Source organism: Festucalex cinctus, chromosome 3 (assembly GCF_051991245.1).
Source record: "Festucalex cinctus isolate MCC-2025b chromosome 3, RoL_Fcin_1.0, whole genome shotgun sequence".
Lineage (NCBI taxonomy): Eukaryota > Metazoa > Chordata > Actinopteri > Syngnathiformes > Syngnathidae > Festucalex > Festucalex cinctus.
The window spans coordinates 13,109,135-13,126,784 of NC_135413.1; the positions used below are offsets into that span (position 1 = coordinate 13,109,135).

At 36.9% G+C, this 17,650-nt stretch overlaps 1 protein-coding gene across 1 annotated transcript; it reads left to right on the forward strand.

The window, feature by feature from the left end:
* The first annotated feature begins 1,934 nt into the window (after positions 1 to 1,934).
* On the forward strand, positions 1,935 to 13,229 carry slc23a4 (solute carrier family 23 member 4). Its single transcript, XM_077518008.1, has 12 exons — positions 1,935 to 2,146; positions 3,036 to 3,170; positions 5,735 to 5,892; positions 7,517 to 7,676; positions 7,857 to 8,038; positions 8,451 to 8,571; positions 8,770 to 8,926; positions 9,001 to 9,254; positions 9,335 to 9,499; positions 9,843 to 9,951; positions 10,047 to 10,142; positions 10,928 to 13,229. The coding sequence occupies exons 1-12, from the start codon at positions 2,099 to 2,101 to the stop codon at positions 11,194 to 11,196; spliced, it is 1,854 nt and encodes a 617-aa protein (XP_077374134.1). The 5' UTR covers positions 1,935 to 2,098; the 3' UTR covers positions 11,197 to 13,229.
* The last annotated feature ends 4,421 nt before the right edge of the window (positions 13,230 to 17,650 follow it).

Genomic DNA, 17,650 nt, shown 5'->3' on the forward strand with positions numbered 1-17,650 from the left:
ATGTTTGTATTGCTGATACATTCATTAATTGTAAGTCTTGTAAGCATACTTACTTCATGTTTCTTACTTACTACAACTTTATTGAGAAATATAAGCTCTTAAGTGAAAATCAATATGGGTTTAGAGAAAAACGGACCACCTCAATGGCAGTCATGGAACTCGTAGAAGCAAGATCTCCTAACATAGATAATAAAAAATTTACTGTTGGGATTTTTATGGATCGAAAGAAAGCATTTGACACGATAGACCATTCTATATTAATGAGTAAACTAGAGAAATATGGTATAAGAGGTTTAACATATAAATGGATGAAAAGTTATTTGGAAAATAGATATCAGTATGTGCAGTTTAACAATATAAATTCAAATAACTTGAAGATTACTCATGGAGTTCCCCAAGGGTCTGTTCTAGGCCCTAAATTATTTATACTGTACATAAATGATAGCTGTTGTGTCTCAAAAATATTCAAAAGTGTATTATTTGCTGATGACACAACTCTTTACTGTGGAGTACGAATTGAATACAATAAAAACAATTGGTTTGACATGAACAAATTGTTAAATTTAAATAAAACCAAGTTCATAGTTTTTGGCACTAGACAAATCACTCATCAAGTCAAAATTCTGGTGAATTCAATTGAAATAGAAAGGGTGTATGAAAATAAATTTCTTGGAGTAATTATAGATGATAAATTATGTTGGAAGTCACACACAGAAAATGTCAAAAGGAAAATGTCAAAAATCATAGGGATACTCTATAAAAGTAAGGATGTTTTAAACATGAAAACATTATATATATTATATAGTTCATTATTATTACCATATTTGACCTATTGTGTGGAATTATGGGGAATGGCATATAAAACAAATACTAACACCGTTTTCAAATTGCAAAAGAAAGCTATAAGAATTATTAATGGATCAAAGTATACAGAGCCAACACATCCACTATTTATTAAATTAAATGCAATGAAATTTTACGACTTAGTTGAGTTTAAAATAGAACAAATAATGTATAAAGTTAACAACAATCTACTCTGCCACAGTATTCAGAAGCTATTTGAAATTAGACACAGTCCTTATGAGATAAGGGGTATAAGTGTCTATAAAAAACCCAAAACAAGAACAAATATTAAGCAAAGGTGTGTTTCTGTAAGAGGTGTTCATTTGTGGAATAGTTTTGGTAATTATCTGAAAAGATGCAAGTCAATTGTTGAGTTTAAAAAAATGTTCAAAAATAAAGTTCAAGAGAATTGTTTGGATCAGACGTGAACCGGTACAATTGCAGAAATGAAATGAAATGTTCTTTTGATTGCATTGTGAGGGTGATGAGGGTTGTATGTGCGAGTACGTTGATGTATTGTTGCGGTGTGCGCCTAGGAAATTCATGCACATGCGCTATTGGCAATTGTACGTGTGTTGAAGTGGGGCTCTCCACATGAGTATAATTGTACGTTTTCTTTAATTGTGATGTGTTAATTTACTGTTGAAATAAGATGTAAAGAATAAAGGGTAGGATTAGATAAATTTTTAACTTCTTCCTAATCCCTTTGGACATGTAAACCATTTCTAATGAATGAAGTTTTTTTCTTTTTCTTTCTCTGTTTTTACTTGCTATTTGTTTATGTTTATATGTTATGTTTACATGTTCAATAAACTTCAACTTCAACTACTTATGGTTAAAATAAGTCCACTCAGAAAAACCATGATTTGTAAGGCGTGGCTAACTTTTTTTCCCCCTCTTTCTAAATGTTATGGCTTGTCAAAGATTCCTGCGTCCTAATTAAATAGTGGAAACAAACGGATGCTGTTTAAGTGAGTGTCCTCTGGTGCCACTGACCACTGGCAAGCGGGTCAGCTGCTGCTACTGTTCTAATGAGCTTCACATGAGCTGTGGGTGCGACTCATTTCAACCGACAAGAACAGAGTCTCGTGTTTGAACTTTGATACCTCCTTCTTACACGGTCCACAACTTTCTCCCACCTCCTTACCCGATCACTTTCCTGGCTCTCTCCAGCTGCGCTTCATTCCCTTCCAGCTGATGGTTTCTCCATGTTTTTGGTTTTAATTTTATTTTGTGACAGCCACCTGAAGAAAAGATGGCTCCAGAAAAGGAAAGCAATGGTCTTGATAACTACGCATTCGCAGTGAGTACATTTATTTTTTTCTCTTCTACAAGATAATTTAAGCAATTTAAAAAGTTGATACACATTTTTCACATAAGAAAATACAGGGAAAGAAAATGAAATGTTTATGTTACAAAACGTGTTTCTACAGTATTATATCTCTAACGTAAGAGGTGCGAGTACAAGACAAGTATACATACTGGAAGTGACAGTTATATATAAAATAGGCTTGCTCTTATATACATACAGTATATGCACATCCATCCATCCATCCATTTTCTTGACCGCTTATTCCTCACAAGGGTCGCGGGGGGTGCTGGCGCCTATCTCAGCTGTCTCTGGGCAGTAGGCAGGGGACACCCTGGACTGGTTGCCAACCAATCACAGGGCTATATGCACATATCAATACCATATATAAGTACTGTATGTGTATAGGGATTGGCTGGTGTCAGGCGGAATACTCGTACCTCCGAAATCCTCTTACCAGAAGACCCCCATACACAGCATTTGTTCAACCATTAAAATTGCATCACCAAAGAGGGTCACTGGTGAACAGTAGCCTGTCCTGGCTGACTGTGGGTAACAATCTGGAGGGTTACCAGTCAGTCACAGAGTACCTATAGACAAACGGCCATTCACACTCACTCAATTGAAATTCAAATTTGAATGTTTAGTTAACCTAACGCATGTTTTTGGAATGGTGGAGGAAGCTGGAGTACCCAGAGACACATGTGAACAAAAATAAAGCGCTTAGCGGTTTTGTGTATTATACTATAGATGCATAGGAGATGAAATGTTCTTTGGAATTTTGTGATTGTTGAGTGAAGTAAACAGCACAAAGAGTGTGCTGATGTTATACACACGGTACACAATATTTCTGAGATTATTCATCTTTTTGCCCATATTCAAGCTTAAAGGGCGCTTTTGTGACCTAACAAAACATGGAGAAGATGTCGACACTCCAATAGAGGAAGAGGGCAGCAAGTTGGCTTACTGTGTAACGGATGTACCACCTTGGTACTTGTGTATCCTTCTCGGTATTCAGGTATGTCAACAAAACAGAGACCATGCACCCAAACAAAACCACTATAACCCAAGACAATGAAAAACATTAGCACGGTATGTCACATGAGGTGTCATATGACTAAATGTCTTTTTCATGGTTTGTTTGACTTGCTTGGCTTTATATATGTGGACCTAATGGTGAAATTTGCTTCAGTCACAGTAGGGATGTTAGTCAACAAGTGCTTATGTTATGTGTTCAGTAAACTTTCCCATATGGAAATATGGGCAATTATTTGAACTTTTATCGTTACCACAACCCTATTGTGCACACCAGTGGTGGACAACTGGTGGTGTGCGGGTCGCATTTGGCCCCCTCCCGTACTCTTGAGTGGAGTGTGGGAATTAAACATCAATAAATTAAACATGATGGCAACTAGCATGTGGACTTTCTAATAGGCATTGTTTAACATTTGAATCTGTGTTAGCCACTGACCTCAATACGACTGGATAGCCGATAGCCCATACACGCCCGTGCAAGCCGTTGAAGTCACAAGGCGGCCATCTTGCTCCTCCCACCTCACAAGCAGACTACTGTATAAATCAGGGGTCCCCAACTAAATTCCAAGAGTTCCACTAGCCTGATCAGCCCAATTGACCGGGGTCCAGACATGAAAAACACCCAACCACAATAATTTCATTTTTTGCTTTTATAGTCAATTGTAAACATGTCAATTAACTCACAAAACGGCCATATTTTCAACAATTCAACTTATTTTAGTCTATTGTTCAAATATTTCTTTCATTAATTTCTTTTTTGTGAAAATATTCAATTGTTAAATCCTTCAAGGAAGGGTCCCCATCACTAGTTATGAATATAACAATTATATGTCCTGTTCTCTCACATGTGTTTTCAAAGCAGTGATACCCAAAATGTCTTCTATAAATGTTTTAGTCTCCTAGTAATAGAATCGGACATATACCATAAGCTGAGGATTGTAACTTACATCAGTAGATTGATTGGATGACAAGGGAATTTGACGGAGCATAAGTTGCTTTCGTTTCTCTTCAAATAGTGCGTCCCAAAAACCACTGCACTCCACACGTAGTCAGCACTCGTAGGCAGATACACGGGGCGCGTAGTCGTAGCCCTCGATGCCGGTAAAATTAAAGAATACATCACAGTCCATTCACTTTTCAGTGTCTACTTTCCTGACTTTTGACAAGCCATACTTCATCACGTTTGTTGTGAGAATGCGTGTACCCCGAGAAACAAAACAAGACAAAAGTTTCGAGTTTACCGGACCCCAGCTCTGTCAAAGAAAGGACCCCTATGCTCAAGCAAAGCTGCCCTCACGCGTGCCTATTCAAAAATCGTCTATCGGTATAGCTGAATATATTTCCCCCTTATTCTTGGAGGTCTGGATGAAAGGGTCTCGAGATCTGTATCTGGACTGCGGCCCGCCATTTGGTGACCCCTGTTATAAACCATATGGTATATGGACAGATAAGACATATACGGCTCTTAGGCACTTAGTATAAGGCCGCGGGCAGGGTGGGGGGTTTGTGCCGGGGTGGACACTATTTTTTTAACAAGTAAAATAAATAAATAAATAAATAAATAAATTAATTAATTAACAAGTGGACGGTATGTGCTGCTTTGAAGACCCCCTTTTTCTTTTATCGCTCAGTTCCTTAGACCCCAATATTACATTGGCAGAGGCATCTTTTTTTAATTACAGTTATAATTCTTTAATAAAAAAAAAATATATATATATATATATATATATATATATATATATATATATATATATATATATATATATATATATACACAAGTTTCCTCCTGTAAACATCATTCAGTATAATTTAGACGTGTATTTCAGGCAAGTAAAATGACTGAAGTCCTCTTTATGTTTAAATAAATCATGCTGTTTCTACTAAGTACTGTCTCAAATATTTTCCATTTTCGATACTGTAAATGGATAGGATTGTATGCGGAGAAACGTTTCTCAGTGGGAGGAGCAATATGGCGGCCTCGCAACTTCAAAAGTCTTGGCCTATCGGCTATCCAGTCATATATTCAGATTAGTGGTGCAAGTTTATCCATATACTATAGCCTTAAAGGAGCAAAACACAACTTAAGACTCAAATTGGAATATTAAAATAACCATATTTTTCATATGTTTTAAGAATTGTATAATAGACAGGAAGCACTGTGGCACAATGACTGTTTTGCCTCTATTTTCTTGTAAAGTGAAATAATGTTGCCGTGGTCAGGCCGGAAACTCTGAGCATGACGTCATGCTCATGATCCTGGCCGTGCGTGTCGCTGGCGTCCATTCCCCGTTTCGCCAGAGGGATCACAAATGTGCAAAAACTCTGAATCATGTGTCATCATGGGCCTTTAATACTGACAACTACCAACTAGTATTTACTGCAAATATGCTGCCCCACTACCCTGCACGACTAGATTGTTTTTTTTTTTGTTTTTTGTTTTTGCCTGTCCACACATGCTGCTACTACATTGCCAAAAGATGAATAGTGTGCTCTTTGATGATATCATGACCGAGGTCGCAAACTATTGTAAACGTTTTGTTTGCTCAGCACTGCTTGACAGCATTTGGAGGTATCATTGCCATCCCATTGATCCTCTCACAAGGCTTGTGTCTTCAACATGATGGCGTCACACAGAGTCACCTCATTAGCACTATCTTCTTTGTGTCTGGAATCTGCACTCTGCTGCAAGTCACTTTTGGCATCAGGTAAGTCGGACTAAACAATACATTCTGTATGATCAATGGTAATTTTTTTCAATGCAATGATATTGTATAGCGTGTACATACTAGTGTATAGCAAACACTACAGCCACTTGTGGCATTGATGACAAGGCTCAATCACAACTCAGAATGATTTTATTGTTATTTGTATCGTACAAAAAAGCTGATCTAGCAAGGTTCTTGAAGAGACATAAAAACACACTTTTTTGTCATATACTGTATGTTAAAACTGTTTGTATGACCTGACAATATTATTTAAATGATCTTTTGGAAATCTTATCCAAAGGCCTTGAATTTAATTTGTAACAATTCTTAACTTGTCACAGCGCGACTACAACTAACCAATGAGAGACTGTAGAGAGACAAGGCGTGACAGAGGGATGCTCATGTGCACTGCCGCTCACAGAGACTCTTGGGGACACATGCAAACGAGACTATTATGTGTTTTGTGGCTGGTTATCCAACTCTGTTGAGCAACAAGAGTTAAAAGGAAGGAATCTGAATTCTCTGCTTCATGTCAAGGGATATCAGAATTTGAAAAATCTTTATTGACCAAGGATTGTATGTAAAAATTGACAAGGAATTTGTCTCCGGTAGTATGAGCTATACTATTAATTGTTGGTGTTTGAGACACCAGACACATATGGCTGCACCCACTGCTGGTGTTGTGACCGTTCCCATCAGGTCATCAGCTAAGCTGATCAGAGTGATCGCCTCACCTAATATTTGCATAACCTCAGCGCAAACACTCAATATAAGAATGATTATTATATATATAGGGTTGTCAAATTATCTTGTTACAGCAGATCTGTTCTGTTTGGCTCGATAAAAACAGGAGTAAAGCGGAATGCATTATGCAGGATTAGAGAATGGTGTTCCTTGTATTTGAGCCTTTGAAGAATTTTGTGGCAGTTTCCTTGAAAAGTAATTTACAATGTTCAATGGAATTTTTTTTATAGTAATTTATTTAAATTTAACTCTTAACTTCATAAGTTCACAATGCTTTTTTTTTTCTTCATTATTGTCGTTTGCAAGTATGTGTTTGGTAGTTACTGTTTTTGTAATGGATGTTTATTTTGGGAGAACTATGAAGTAGAAGCAGGTTTTGTAATTGTGTAGTGTGCAGTCCTATATGCTGAATATTGGTATCAGACCAGGATAAGCGAAAGAATTTCCCCAACTTATCAATGGAATCTTGTTCTTGCTAAATCCACATTCCACTGGCTCAGGGCCACTGATGCATTTTTGTCTTCCCCCAAATTCTCAGGAAGAGATCAACCTGAAAGCTGGTAGTGGCACATATTTACAGTCTACATTGTGCCATACCAGGATTGATATATTCTGCTATTTAATTCCTTTTTATGCACTTTTGGCTCATCTACCCTAATCTAAACCAACTTTATGACTTGATGATATCTGTTTGTTGCATCTTGGATTACATATGATGAGGCAGAATGTTTATCGAATCACCCTTCCAATATTGTGAGCATGTGTCCTTTTGCAATCAGTTAAAAAAACAACAACCTGGTAGATTACATTAGTCAGGCTGCATCCTGACTGACATTAATGAAATAATCTATCATAATGTATTTTCTCCTATGGCTTGTAGATTGCCAATCCTGCAAGGAGGGACATTCACATTGCTGGCACCTTCCATGGCAATGCTGTCAATGCCAGAGTGGACTTGTCCTGCTTGGACACAGAACGCAAGCCTTGTCAATACGTCGTCCAGTGAATTCATAGAAGTGTGGCAGACTAGAATGAGAGCAGTAAGTTAATTGGGGGATATAACAGCTTTCAAATCAATGCAATTTGACCACAATGTGCACCATTTTGTATTCGTTGAGAATGATCCTAAAGTGACAGTGTGTAATCTTAAGCGCCATCTAGTGGTTAACTAATAATTCACTACAATTGATTTGCTGATCATATACCATGTTTGTCTCCAGGTGCAGGGGTCCATTATGGTGGGCTCACTCTTACAGGTGCTAATTGGTTTCTCTGGCCTCATTGGCATCTTCATGCGTTTCATTGGCCCTCTCACCATTGCCCCCACCATCTCTCTCATTGGACTCTCTCTTTTTGACTCTGCTGGCGTCAGTGCAGGGAACCACTGGGGAATTTCTACCTTGTACGTGATACTACTTTTACCGATGCGTGTGTTTTCAACTTTTGTACTTATTATGATCGGGGGGATTTATATGGCCCAGGTTTTTTAGTTTAATTTAATTTAATTTAACTTGATTTTTTTTTCTAACAATGCCATTGGGGTGATTATAGAAATGTGTTTCCACTTAAATGCATTTTTGTCAAAACACGCAGCTGATACAAGTAGGCTATGTTTGAATAAACCTGCTACATGTTTCAGCTGCCCATTGAACTGTGTGGTAAACACTTAATCTCCCCCAGAAGCATGACAAGAAATCCTATTCAAAGTTCAGTGATCCAAGAACCTACTAGAGTAGCAGTACTTTATATTTTGCCAAGTGCTTTCGAATCAACAATGAACATTAATATTATGAATGTTTCCTTTTCTCCTGCAGAACCACTGTCCTGATCATCATTTTCTCACAGTATCTTCGTCACATTCCCATGCCTTTGCCGGCATACGGCAAGGACAAAAAAATAAACTCCAGGCGTGTTTACATCTTCCAGATTCTTCCTGTATGTAACACATTTTGCATTTTCTTTCATATTTACCAGTTTTTGTTCAACAACATGCATGAAATCACTTCACTTTTTCTTTGAAGAGATTCTGCCATCTCAAAAGTAACAATCGATTATATGATCCGTAGTTGATCATGGAAAATAAGTTAAATATATTCGTCTTATAAATTGGAGTTATTTTGTTTTTCCCTTCAGGTTCTGCTTGGAATCTCCTTGTCCTGGCTCCTGTGCTATATTTTAACAACCTGGAGTCTACTTCCCTCTGATCCAAGCCAGTATGGCTACTTGGCTCGTACTGATTTGAAAGGCGATGTAGTGAGTAAAGCTCCTTGGCTCACGTTCCCTTACCCCGGTAAGAAGCTTTTACTCATTGAAAACAGAATCAGAATTCCATGTAATGAACCCTGTGCCCCCCCTTCAACATAGGTCAATGGGGACAGCCCACTGTGAGCGTGGCAGGGGTACTTGGCATTTTCGCCGGTGTGATTTCATCCATGATAGAGTCTGTTGGGGATTACCATGCATGCGCCAGACTATCTGGGGCTCCGCCTCCACCTAAACATGCAATCAACCGGGGAATTGGGATTGAGGGGCTGGGGTGTCTGCTGGCCGGAGCCTGGGGGACAGGAAACGGTACCACTTCATACAGCGAGAATGTGGGAGCCCTCGGTATCACAAAGGTGAGTCCTCTGTGACAGGCTTAATTTAGTGAGCAATGAAAACTACTGAATCTAACATTTGGATGACTTCCTCCCCAAAGGTTGGCAGTCGTATGGTGATTGTCGCTGGGGGTGTGTTCATGATAGTCATGGGTGTTTTTGGCAAAGTCGGAGCCATTTTTGCGACCATCCCATCGCCTGTCGTTGGAGGGATGTTCATGGTTATGTTTGGGGTTATTTCTGCAGCAGGGATTTCCAATTTACAGGTGAGCACTCTACATCATTGTATGAGCTTTATTTATTCTTGTGAAAGGGCAAGAAGATAATTTTTTTGTCTTATTTTTACGGTTTTATCTTTTACACTCACATATCAGCAACAACACAAACACCTATAAAAGTGAAAGTCCAAATGTGAAAGACATATTTGACTATAATGGTTAATTTTTTTAATTTCTTTTTTTTTTAGCAGATTAATAACAAGGTCAAATATATTTTTGCAGATGCCAAGAATGACATATGATTGTTCACATACTGTATAAGATATCACTTTGACAAAATGTTGTGAGTTTGTTGTATAGGAATATTCATTTAAAAAAAAATTTTTTTTAGTATTCAGATTTGAACTCATCTCGCAACATCTTCGTGTTTGGTTTCTCCATGTTTTCGGGTTTGGCTATACCGAACTGGATAATAAAGAACCCCACAGCGATTTCTACAGGTACAAGACTCATTTCACGTTACTTAAAAAAATTATTAAAAAGCACACACACACACAGTATACGTGTTGTGTCACGGTGTCACTGTGTTGCCCAGGTGTGGCTGCGCTAGACCAGGTGCTGCAAGTCCTTCTCTCAACTAGCATGTTTGTTGGAGGCTTCTTTGGTTTCTTACTGGACAACACAATTCCAGGTAATACTGTACTCATTTCTACTGCATGACCTTCAATAGGTTATAGCTACGACTTTAAATAAAAATCTGCAATTTGCCAATTTGAATTATAATAGTTAAGTTTTTATTTTGTGTACTGAGAACGGTACACATGAGGTTGAGATTTTTCAATTAATTTAAAAATCAAGTAATCATAAAGACTGAGTGCATAACATTATGTTTGGTTTCTTGAATTTTAGCGTGGGTGATATATATATATATATATATTTTAGAACCACAAAGCAAAAACAAAAAAAATCTGAAAAATGGCATCACAGTGCTTATACTGTGTATATATATATATATATATATATATATATATATATATATATATATATATATATACATATATATATATATATATATATATATATATATATATATATATACATATATATATATATATATATATATATATATATATATATATATATATATATATATATATATATATATATATATATATATATTTGTATATACATAAAGGTTTACATCTTTAAAATTACCACAAGATGGTGGCAAAGCACTACTTTTCTCAAAATGACGCTATTCAACTCATTTCAACATAATTGCCACAAGAGCAAATTTTTTATTGTTCTGAGCACAAAAATGGCTAATAATAATAATAACAACAACAACAACGACGACAACAATAATAATAACAATAATAATAATAATAATAATAATAATAATAATAATGCAAATGTGCGAGTGATTGTGTGTTTAGTTTTATATGCCCATTTCTTGGACTCATGCATGCCCAACAGGCACAAAGGAGGAACGAGGCATCCTGGCCTGGAACAAAGCACACGAGGACAGCTCCATCAACACACTGGAGAGTGGAGAAGTCTACGATCTACCTTTTGGCATGAGCGCGTATTTGTCTTCTTTTCCATGGAGCCGTTACCTGCCGTTCTGCCCCCCTTTTGTGCCTAAAAGGCCTGACGGATGTGGAGATGGTAAAAGCACTCAGGAACCCAATAATGCACTTGAACATTCAGAGCCTTCACAGATCATTGTTGGAGTCACTCTTTAAGTTGGGAACTCACATCAGTATCCCATTTTGGGGATTTTTTTTTTTCCAATACATGCAATGCCATGGAAGACACCAGAATTTGAGCGTACTGTGAAAGACACTGTTGTGCTTTACTGCCTTAGAGTGACAAATGAGTTATTCATGTCTGGATTTTTTTTTTTTTTTTTTTATTATATTCATTCATATTAATATACTGTATATTTAATGTTACCAAAACAATTATTACATCATATTATTAGTTTACTTGAGGAAAATGTTCATAGTATTTAATGATTTATTGGTTTCATAAAATAAGAGAATTGTTTACAATACTAAAGTGCTGTAAAATAAATAAAACGTGTATTTAATATTTTATGTAACATCCTTACTCAGTCTGTTGTGATTTTCAAGATTTTACAGTGAAGTGGAATTGTTAAAGATACCAGCTTGCTAAACATACACGTTCAGTTTGATAATCAAGTTTGCGTCTATTGTGTTGATCTCTAATTGTAATTTACTAGGTGACCACTAGAGAGCTGTGTTTTGTCACATTACAAACTACACTATGTTTACAAAAGTATTGGGACACCTCAAATTGTCGTCGATGGGGTCCATTGGGTCATGCTAAAATAGTTTAGTTGGAAGGGAAAATTAATGCATTGTCCACGCCACCATAATATGTAATTAATTAGAAATTGCAATTGATAATTAATTACATGATTAATAGGTAAACGACCTCTATCATTTGACGTTTTAAAATACACTGAATACACTATATCTTGTTGTCTTATATCTTGTTGTGGCATGAATTCCCACAGTTCAATGAAGCTAACATGCATAATTTGGGACTGCAGAAGGAATCCCGAGGCAGAGCCACACTTCAAGAGAAGCTCATGTAACATGCATTCAAGAAATGCAAGGTCTTTGTGCAATTACCATTTCAGTCTGGCTCAAAAAAGATTTTCAGTCATGCTCTTTAAAACAAATAAAACTCCAAACAGCATTTTCAATAACATGGGAAATGCTATCTAAAATGTATTACGGGTGCAAGAATGCATCATGAAAACTTGTCTGTGACTGTCAATGTCATCTGTTTGTTATAGACATGCGGCATTGTATTTAGCTGCATGAAAAAGAGGTTTAGAAGAATGTCTGACTATGTTTGGAAGAGACTACAGACAATTTTTGAGTAAAAATAATACAGCGGAGGCTCACAACTACATAAAAAGAAGACCAATTTCATGTTTATTGCACATTTTTTTGCTTGAAAAGTAATCAGCACCACAAAATTATACACTCATCTTTCAATAAAAAATATAATATCATCACATATTGCAAAGAAGGTAACAGTGGGGTCCCAGGTCCAGGTTACATTTCATGTCCTAATGTTGTGACCAAAACTTCTCCAACTAAATTTGTAGTGATGCCAAGCGACTTGATTCAGACTATTCCGGCCGTCCATTTTCTATACTGCTTTTCCTCATTAAGGTTACAATCAAAAATATAACCAAAAATATAACCCAGAGGAATATGGAATAAACCCAATAGATAAACAAACATTCCTACTCATATTCACACCAATGCAGAATTAAAAATCTTCAATTAACCTAACATACATTTTGAGTTGAGATCTGAACCCTAAACATAAAATATCTGAAACAGAGTCGACTAACCGTTATTCCGCCCTGCTGCCCCTGGACCACACTCCAAACACATTAAAGAGACCCGACAGCTCCCCAGAGGAAGCACTCGAGTCACTGATTTAAAAAATAAAATAAAAAATACTAGCCAAGGACGAAACCTCAGATCTGAGATTTGGTGTCAGATGACCATCTGTCGCCACCACTTGAAATGAGAGAGAGAGAGAGAGAGAGAGAGAGAGAGAGAGAGAGAGAGAGAGAGAGAGAGAGAGAGAGAGAGAGAGAGAGAGAGAGAGAAATGGAGGATAGGGGACAACAAAACAAAGTTATAACATCCATGCATTATCTTTATTCTCACAAGGGTCGCAGGCAGTATAAAGGTAAAGGTCTTCAGGCAGTATTTAACACTGATTATTAATTGTCGTTTGCATCGTATATGACATACATGTAAATATATATATATATATATATATATATATATATATATATATGATGAGAGCCTGGACATACACCAAATGTGTGTTCAAATATTCGTTTAAACATTTAAACATTAAATTCTGCATCCATTTGCATTGTTTACTAATTGTACTTTTGCAGAAAAAATATTTCATAGTCCAAAAAGTGAAAAATATATATTTTTTCCCATGAATAGAGTGATAATAAAAGCGATTTATCTACTCCATATGTTGTCCAAAGTGCTTTACCAAGCTTTATATTCTGCGAACACTGCACTAAGAAAGCTTTGACTCTTTTGTTAAAAATAATTGACTTTTTTCATTTTTGGTAAAGGTGTCATGATCCTTATTTGTTTAGTGGATTTAGTTTTGCTTCATTTTATATCTTGTGGATGTCTTTCTCGTTATGGTTTTGTGTCCACCTGTTTGTGAGCCCCTGTGTCCACCAATCATCTCCCTCAGCCACTCGTGTTGTGTCCAGGTGTTTCTAATTGTCTCGTTGCCTTGCTTATATTTAATTCCTGTTTTTTGTTCAGTTCTTGTTGGATCATTTTGTTTGCTGTCACCACTCATACTGGTAATCTGTTTGTCGAGTCTATTAAACATTGTGTGAGCAAACCTGTCTTCCTGGACGTCTTTCTGCATTTGGGTCCACAACCAACACCAAGAGCCAGACAAAAGGTTTCAAATAATCCATCTGTGTCTTGTCCGTCGTAGCAGCTAGCTAGCACTAAGCTAACACGTGAGGCTTTGTCGCTCTGTTCCAACGTCCAAGTTTGCAAACTCCCTTTGTGAACAGACTTCCACCAGGGCCAAACTGTTAACAACATGCTCGCCTCTATTGACAGCGTGTGGATTCTTTTTATTTTTAATTAAAACATTCATTAAAAATGCAGTAAAGAAACAAAAGGTCAACATGCAATCAGTAGATGATTTCAAGGTAAGAAAAAGGCTGCATTTACTGAGTAAAGTGAATCATGTGTGAATACACTGTTATGGGAATAGGATTTGTACAGTCAGAGGGATCATTCCTCCCTCACACGCAATGTAGTTTACAAAAAGACATCCAAGGGCTGGCTGGATGGCTCACACGCATTCTGTGGGCTGACCTCAAACTAGGTCTACACTAAAACCAGTGTTTGGGCTTCTTTGCGAGCAGGTATTTAGCTCTTACTGAAAATGACTATCTTAAGTGGATTCACGGCCTCAGCAAGCAAATCATTGCCTTCATTTAGCCTGCATCGTGTTCCTCTTTCTTACTCAGACCAGATGTGCATGAATACTGTACTTGGGGGAAAAAAAAAACGAGTGCAACTTGAGCACATGAATACAATTACAAAGTGTATATCTATTTTGAGAGATAGCAACAATTTATTATAGAAAATGAGACAGTCTGCAGTGATGTACATTCAGAAGTCAAAGCCCAAAATTACGCACCACCGCGGCCAGCAGCTTTAAACTGATAGCATTACTCTTATAAGAGATGGGGGTTTTTTGTGTGTGTGTGTTTAAAGTTTGTCCCACTTCATTCTCAGAAAAAAAGTACAGTATTATGTTTTTAGGTTTAGGCTATAAAGGTTTGTCACTGAGGTGGTACCATACAGCTTCCATATGTTCACATGAACAAAATGTAACCCTCTGACCCTGAAAAGAAAATGTTAAAACAACTACTATTACAATAACATGAGATAATTAATTTCAGGGGATGCAAACTGCAATTGTCATTTGATCATGGAGGTCTGTAGTGTTTTTCCGAAAAGCTACTGGCCATTATATTGCCTGTTGGAGGGAGCAAGCACAATCAGCACAGTTGGTGGTAAACCCTTTATTTAATGATGTACTGTTAAGGATGTACTCCACTCCTTTCTTCCCAACATGCATCTGTCTTAATTTTAGTCAAGGGTGTCGCTCGTTAGATTAAATGAAACGGCCATGATTATGTGCTGTCCTCCTTCACACGTCATGTTTAATGACGGTCTGACGAGGAGTTCTAAGTTTAAATTGTCATATTCAAAAGAACCATTCACGACCATTTTTTTTATGAACAATGTATCACCTATAACAAATTAAACGTGCAAGTGTGTCCTACTTTTCAAAGCTGGTCAGTTTCAGCCAAATGAATCCTAAAATCTCAACCACTACGCATCTAATAAATCCTGTGTTTTATTAGAATTTGCAGTTCATTTCAAAAATAACATTGACGATATTATGTCAAATCTGGTCCAATACCATTCATCAAACACAGCACAAATCTTCACTTGATGTGTCTTTATGTGGGGACACAGACATTTTTTTTTTGTCCTGGTTGATGCTTTAATGCTTGGAAGAAGTTGCGTCAACTTGCTCTTTAGATCCTGTTGCTGTTTCGGTCCATTTATGGTGAATTATTTACCAATACTGTATAAATGATTGCCTTCAGATGTCTGCGTTTCCCACTGCTCTTAAGACTGCGTTGGTTAAGCCCCCTCCTAGAGGAATGGTTTAGATATTATGTACCTCAATAATTACAGATCAGTATCCCATCTGCCATATTCATTCAACTTTTAGAGAGATTTGTGAAATTTATTCCCAATGATACCCCTAAGAAATAACACTCTTGTCTTATTATTCATAGCAGTCAGCCTGCATTTGTTAATATTGTAACGAATAAAAGTGACTTTAGATGTCAACTAGACCTGAGAAAACTAGTTCTTGCTTTTATTAGACCTAAGAACAGTTTGTGATACTGTTCAATACTTTAAAACAACTTCACAAAACGATTGGCTTAAGTTAACTGATATTGTTGTTAACTGGGTGAAATCTCATTTCAGCATTTTTTTTTTTAAGGCTTTAATGAATGTTCATCTTTAAACAATGAACTTAATTATCGTGTCCCCCAAGGCTCAATACAGTATTAGGTCCAATTATTTTAATCTCTATATGCTGCCACTTGGTGACATCATCAGGACACATGATATCAATTACCAGTTATACAAATGATACACAGCACTATGGGTAACTAGAAGCGTTGAAACTGAAACATTGTGATAAAGGTAAGAATCTATGTGTGGTCTTCAACTCAAACCCAATCTTTGAAAACCCCATCAGATGTATCACCAAGAACGGTCAAGATGAAGACACTAATTCATGCCTTTTATTTATTTTTTTCACCTGTAGAATTGACTATTGTCATGCCATTCATTCTGGCCTTCCCTAAAAAGAATCGCATACCAAAACAACTACTCCAGAACTCAAGTGTTTCGCTATTAATATTAAGATTACATTATTGTTTTCTTATAGGTCATTAGTGCATCTTACTTGTTTGATTTGATTTGGATTCATAGATACATGCGCCGTTAGCCATACACTTTTAAGCAAATGCTGCACCAAAAACTTTGTTTGTTCAGAAAACAATACACCCTGGTTGACAAAGTTGCGATACATGTCCAAAAACGACTTGGAAAAAGGAAAAAAGCTGCATTTTAGTTGCTAGTGTCCTCAAGCTTCCTTCCTGTCTCTCACCTCAGAGGTCAAGTTAGCATAATGAGCACATTCAGAGTTTCTCCCGCCTTCTTCTATCCGGTACTGCACTTGTGTTTCAAGTAAACTGACACCATGACGGTTCAGTGTGACTTTGTGTGTCCAGTAGTTCCACTTCAGACTTCCACCATGTCCACGTGAACATGGACACTTTGTTTCTAAGCTTTTTGACTTCTGTTATTCATTTGACATATATTTATACTTGTTTGTTGTTCATGCGCCTACTTGTACTTACAAAATATATTCATTAACATTGTCTCTGAGGTTTTGCATAGAGGTGATTTTTTTTTAAACATAATGAACCTATACATCTAACACGAAGACATCACTGATGATTGCAACTTTAGTGGAGCTACAGACAGCTACTGTATTGGATCCTTCATGCCTTATGTGTAATATGCGGCAAATGAAGTTGTTGAATTCTGTTGTTAGCATGCGGCTAGTGTCACCTAGTGCTAGACACCACCTTCAAATCCAAGTTTTGGCTTGGAAAACGAACAGAAATTGGGGCAGTGGAAAACCATAAAACCTTTGAGATCGCGAAGAGTCACGAGAGCTTTTCCTCATGATGCACATGATGAACATCTGGAAAACTTCTCCTGTGCAATGTATCCACATATTTTAAGCTTGTGTCAAAATGTGAATGTATTTCCACATCAGCACCCTTGGTTTTTTGAATAGGAGAGATTGTTTTTATTTTTTGAAATCCCTGCTCTGTATTATATATGAACTACATGTCAAGAAAAACACAAAAACATCACCTGGCTTTAGTTGTGAGCAAAGCTCATCTCAGTTAAACTAATCCAAGATGATTTCTGTCATGTCACATGCAATGTGGACTTTAGAGATAACAGGCAGAGC

What these genes read in the sequence shown, in the direction of transcription:
- slc23a4 (XM_077518008.1), top strand. Translation starts at nt 2,099, where the DNA reads ATGGCTCCAGAAAAGGAAAGCAATGGTCTTGATAACTACGCATTCGCA. An exon ending in GTATCCTTCTCGGTATTCAG is followed by an intron (nt 3,171 to 5,734) that starts GTATGTCAACAA and finishes TTGTTTGCTCAG; the next exon opens with CACTGCTTGACAGCATTTGG. An exon ending in CCCCACAGCGATTTCTACAG is followed by an intron (nt 9,952 to 10,046) that starts GTACAAGACTCA and finishes TGTGTTGCCCAG; the next exon opens with GTGTGGCTGCGCTAGACCAG.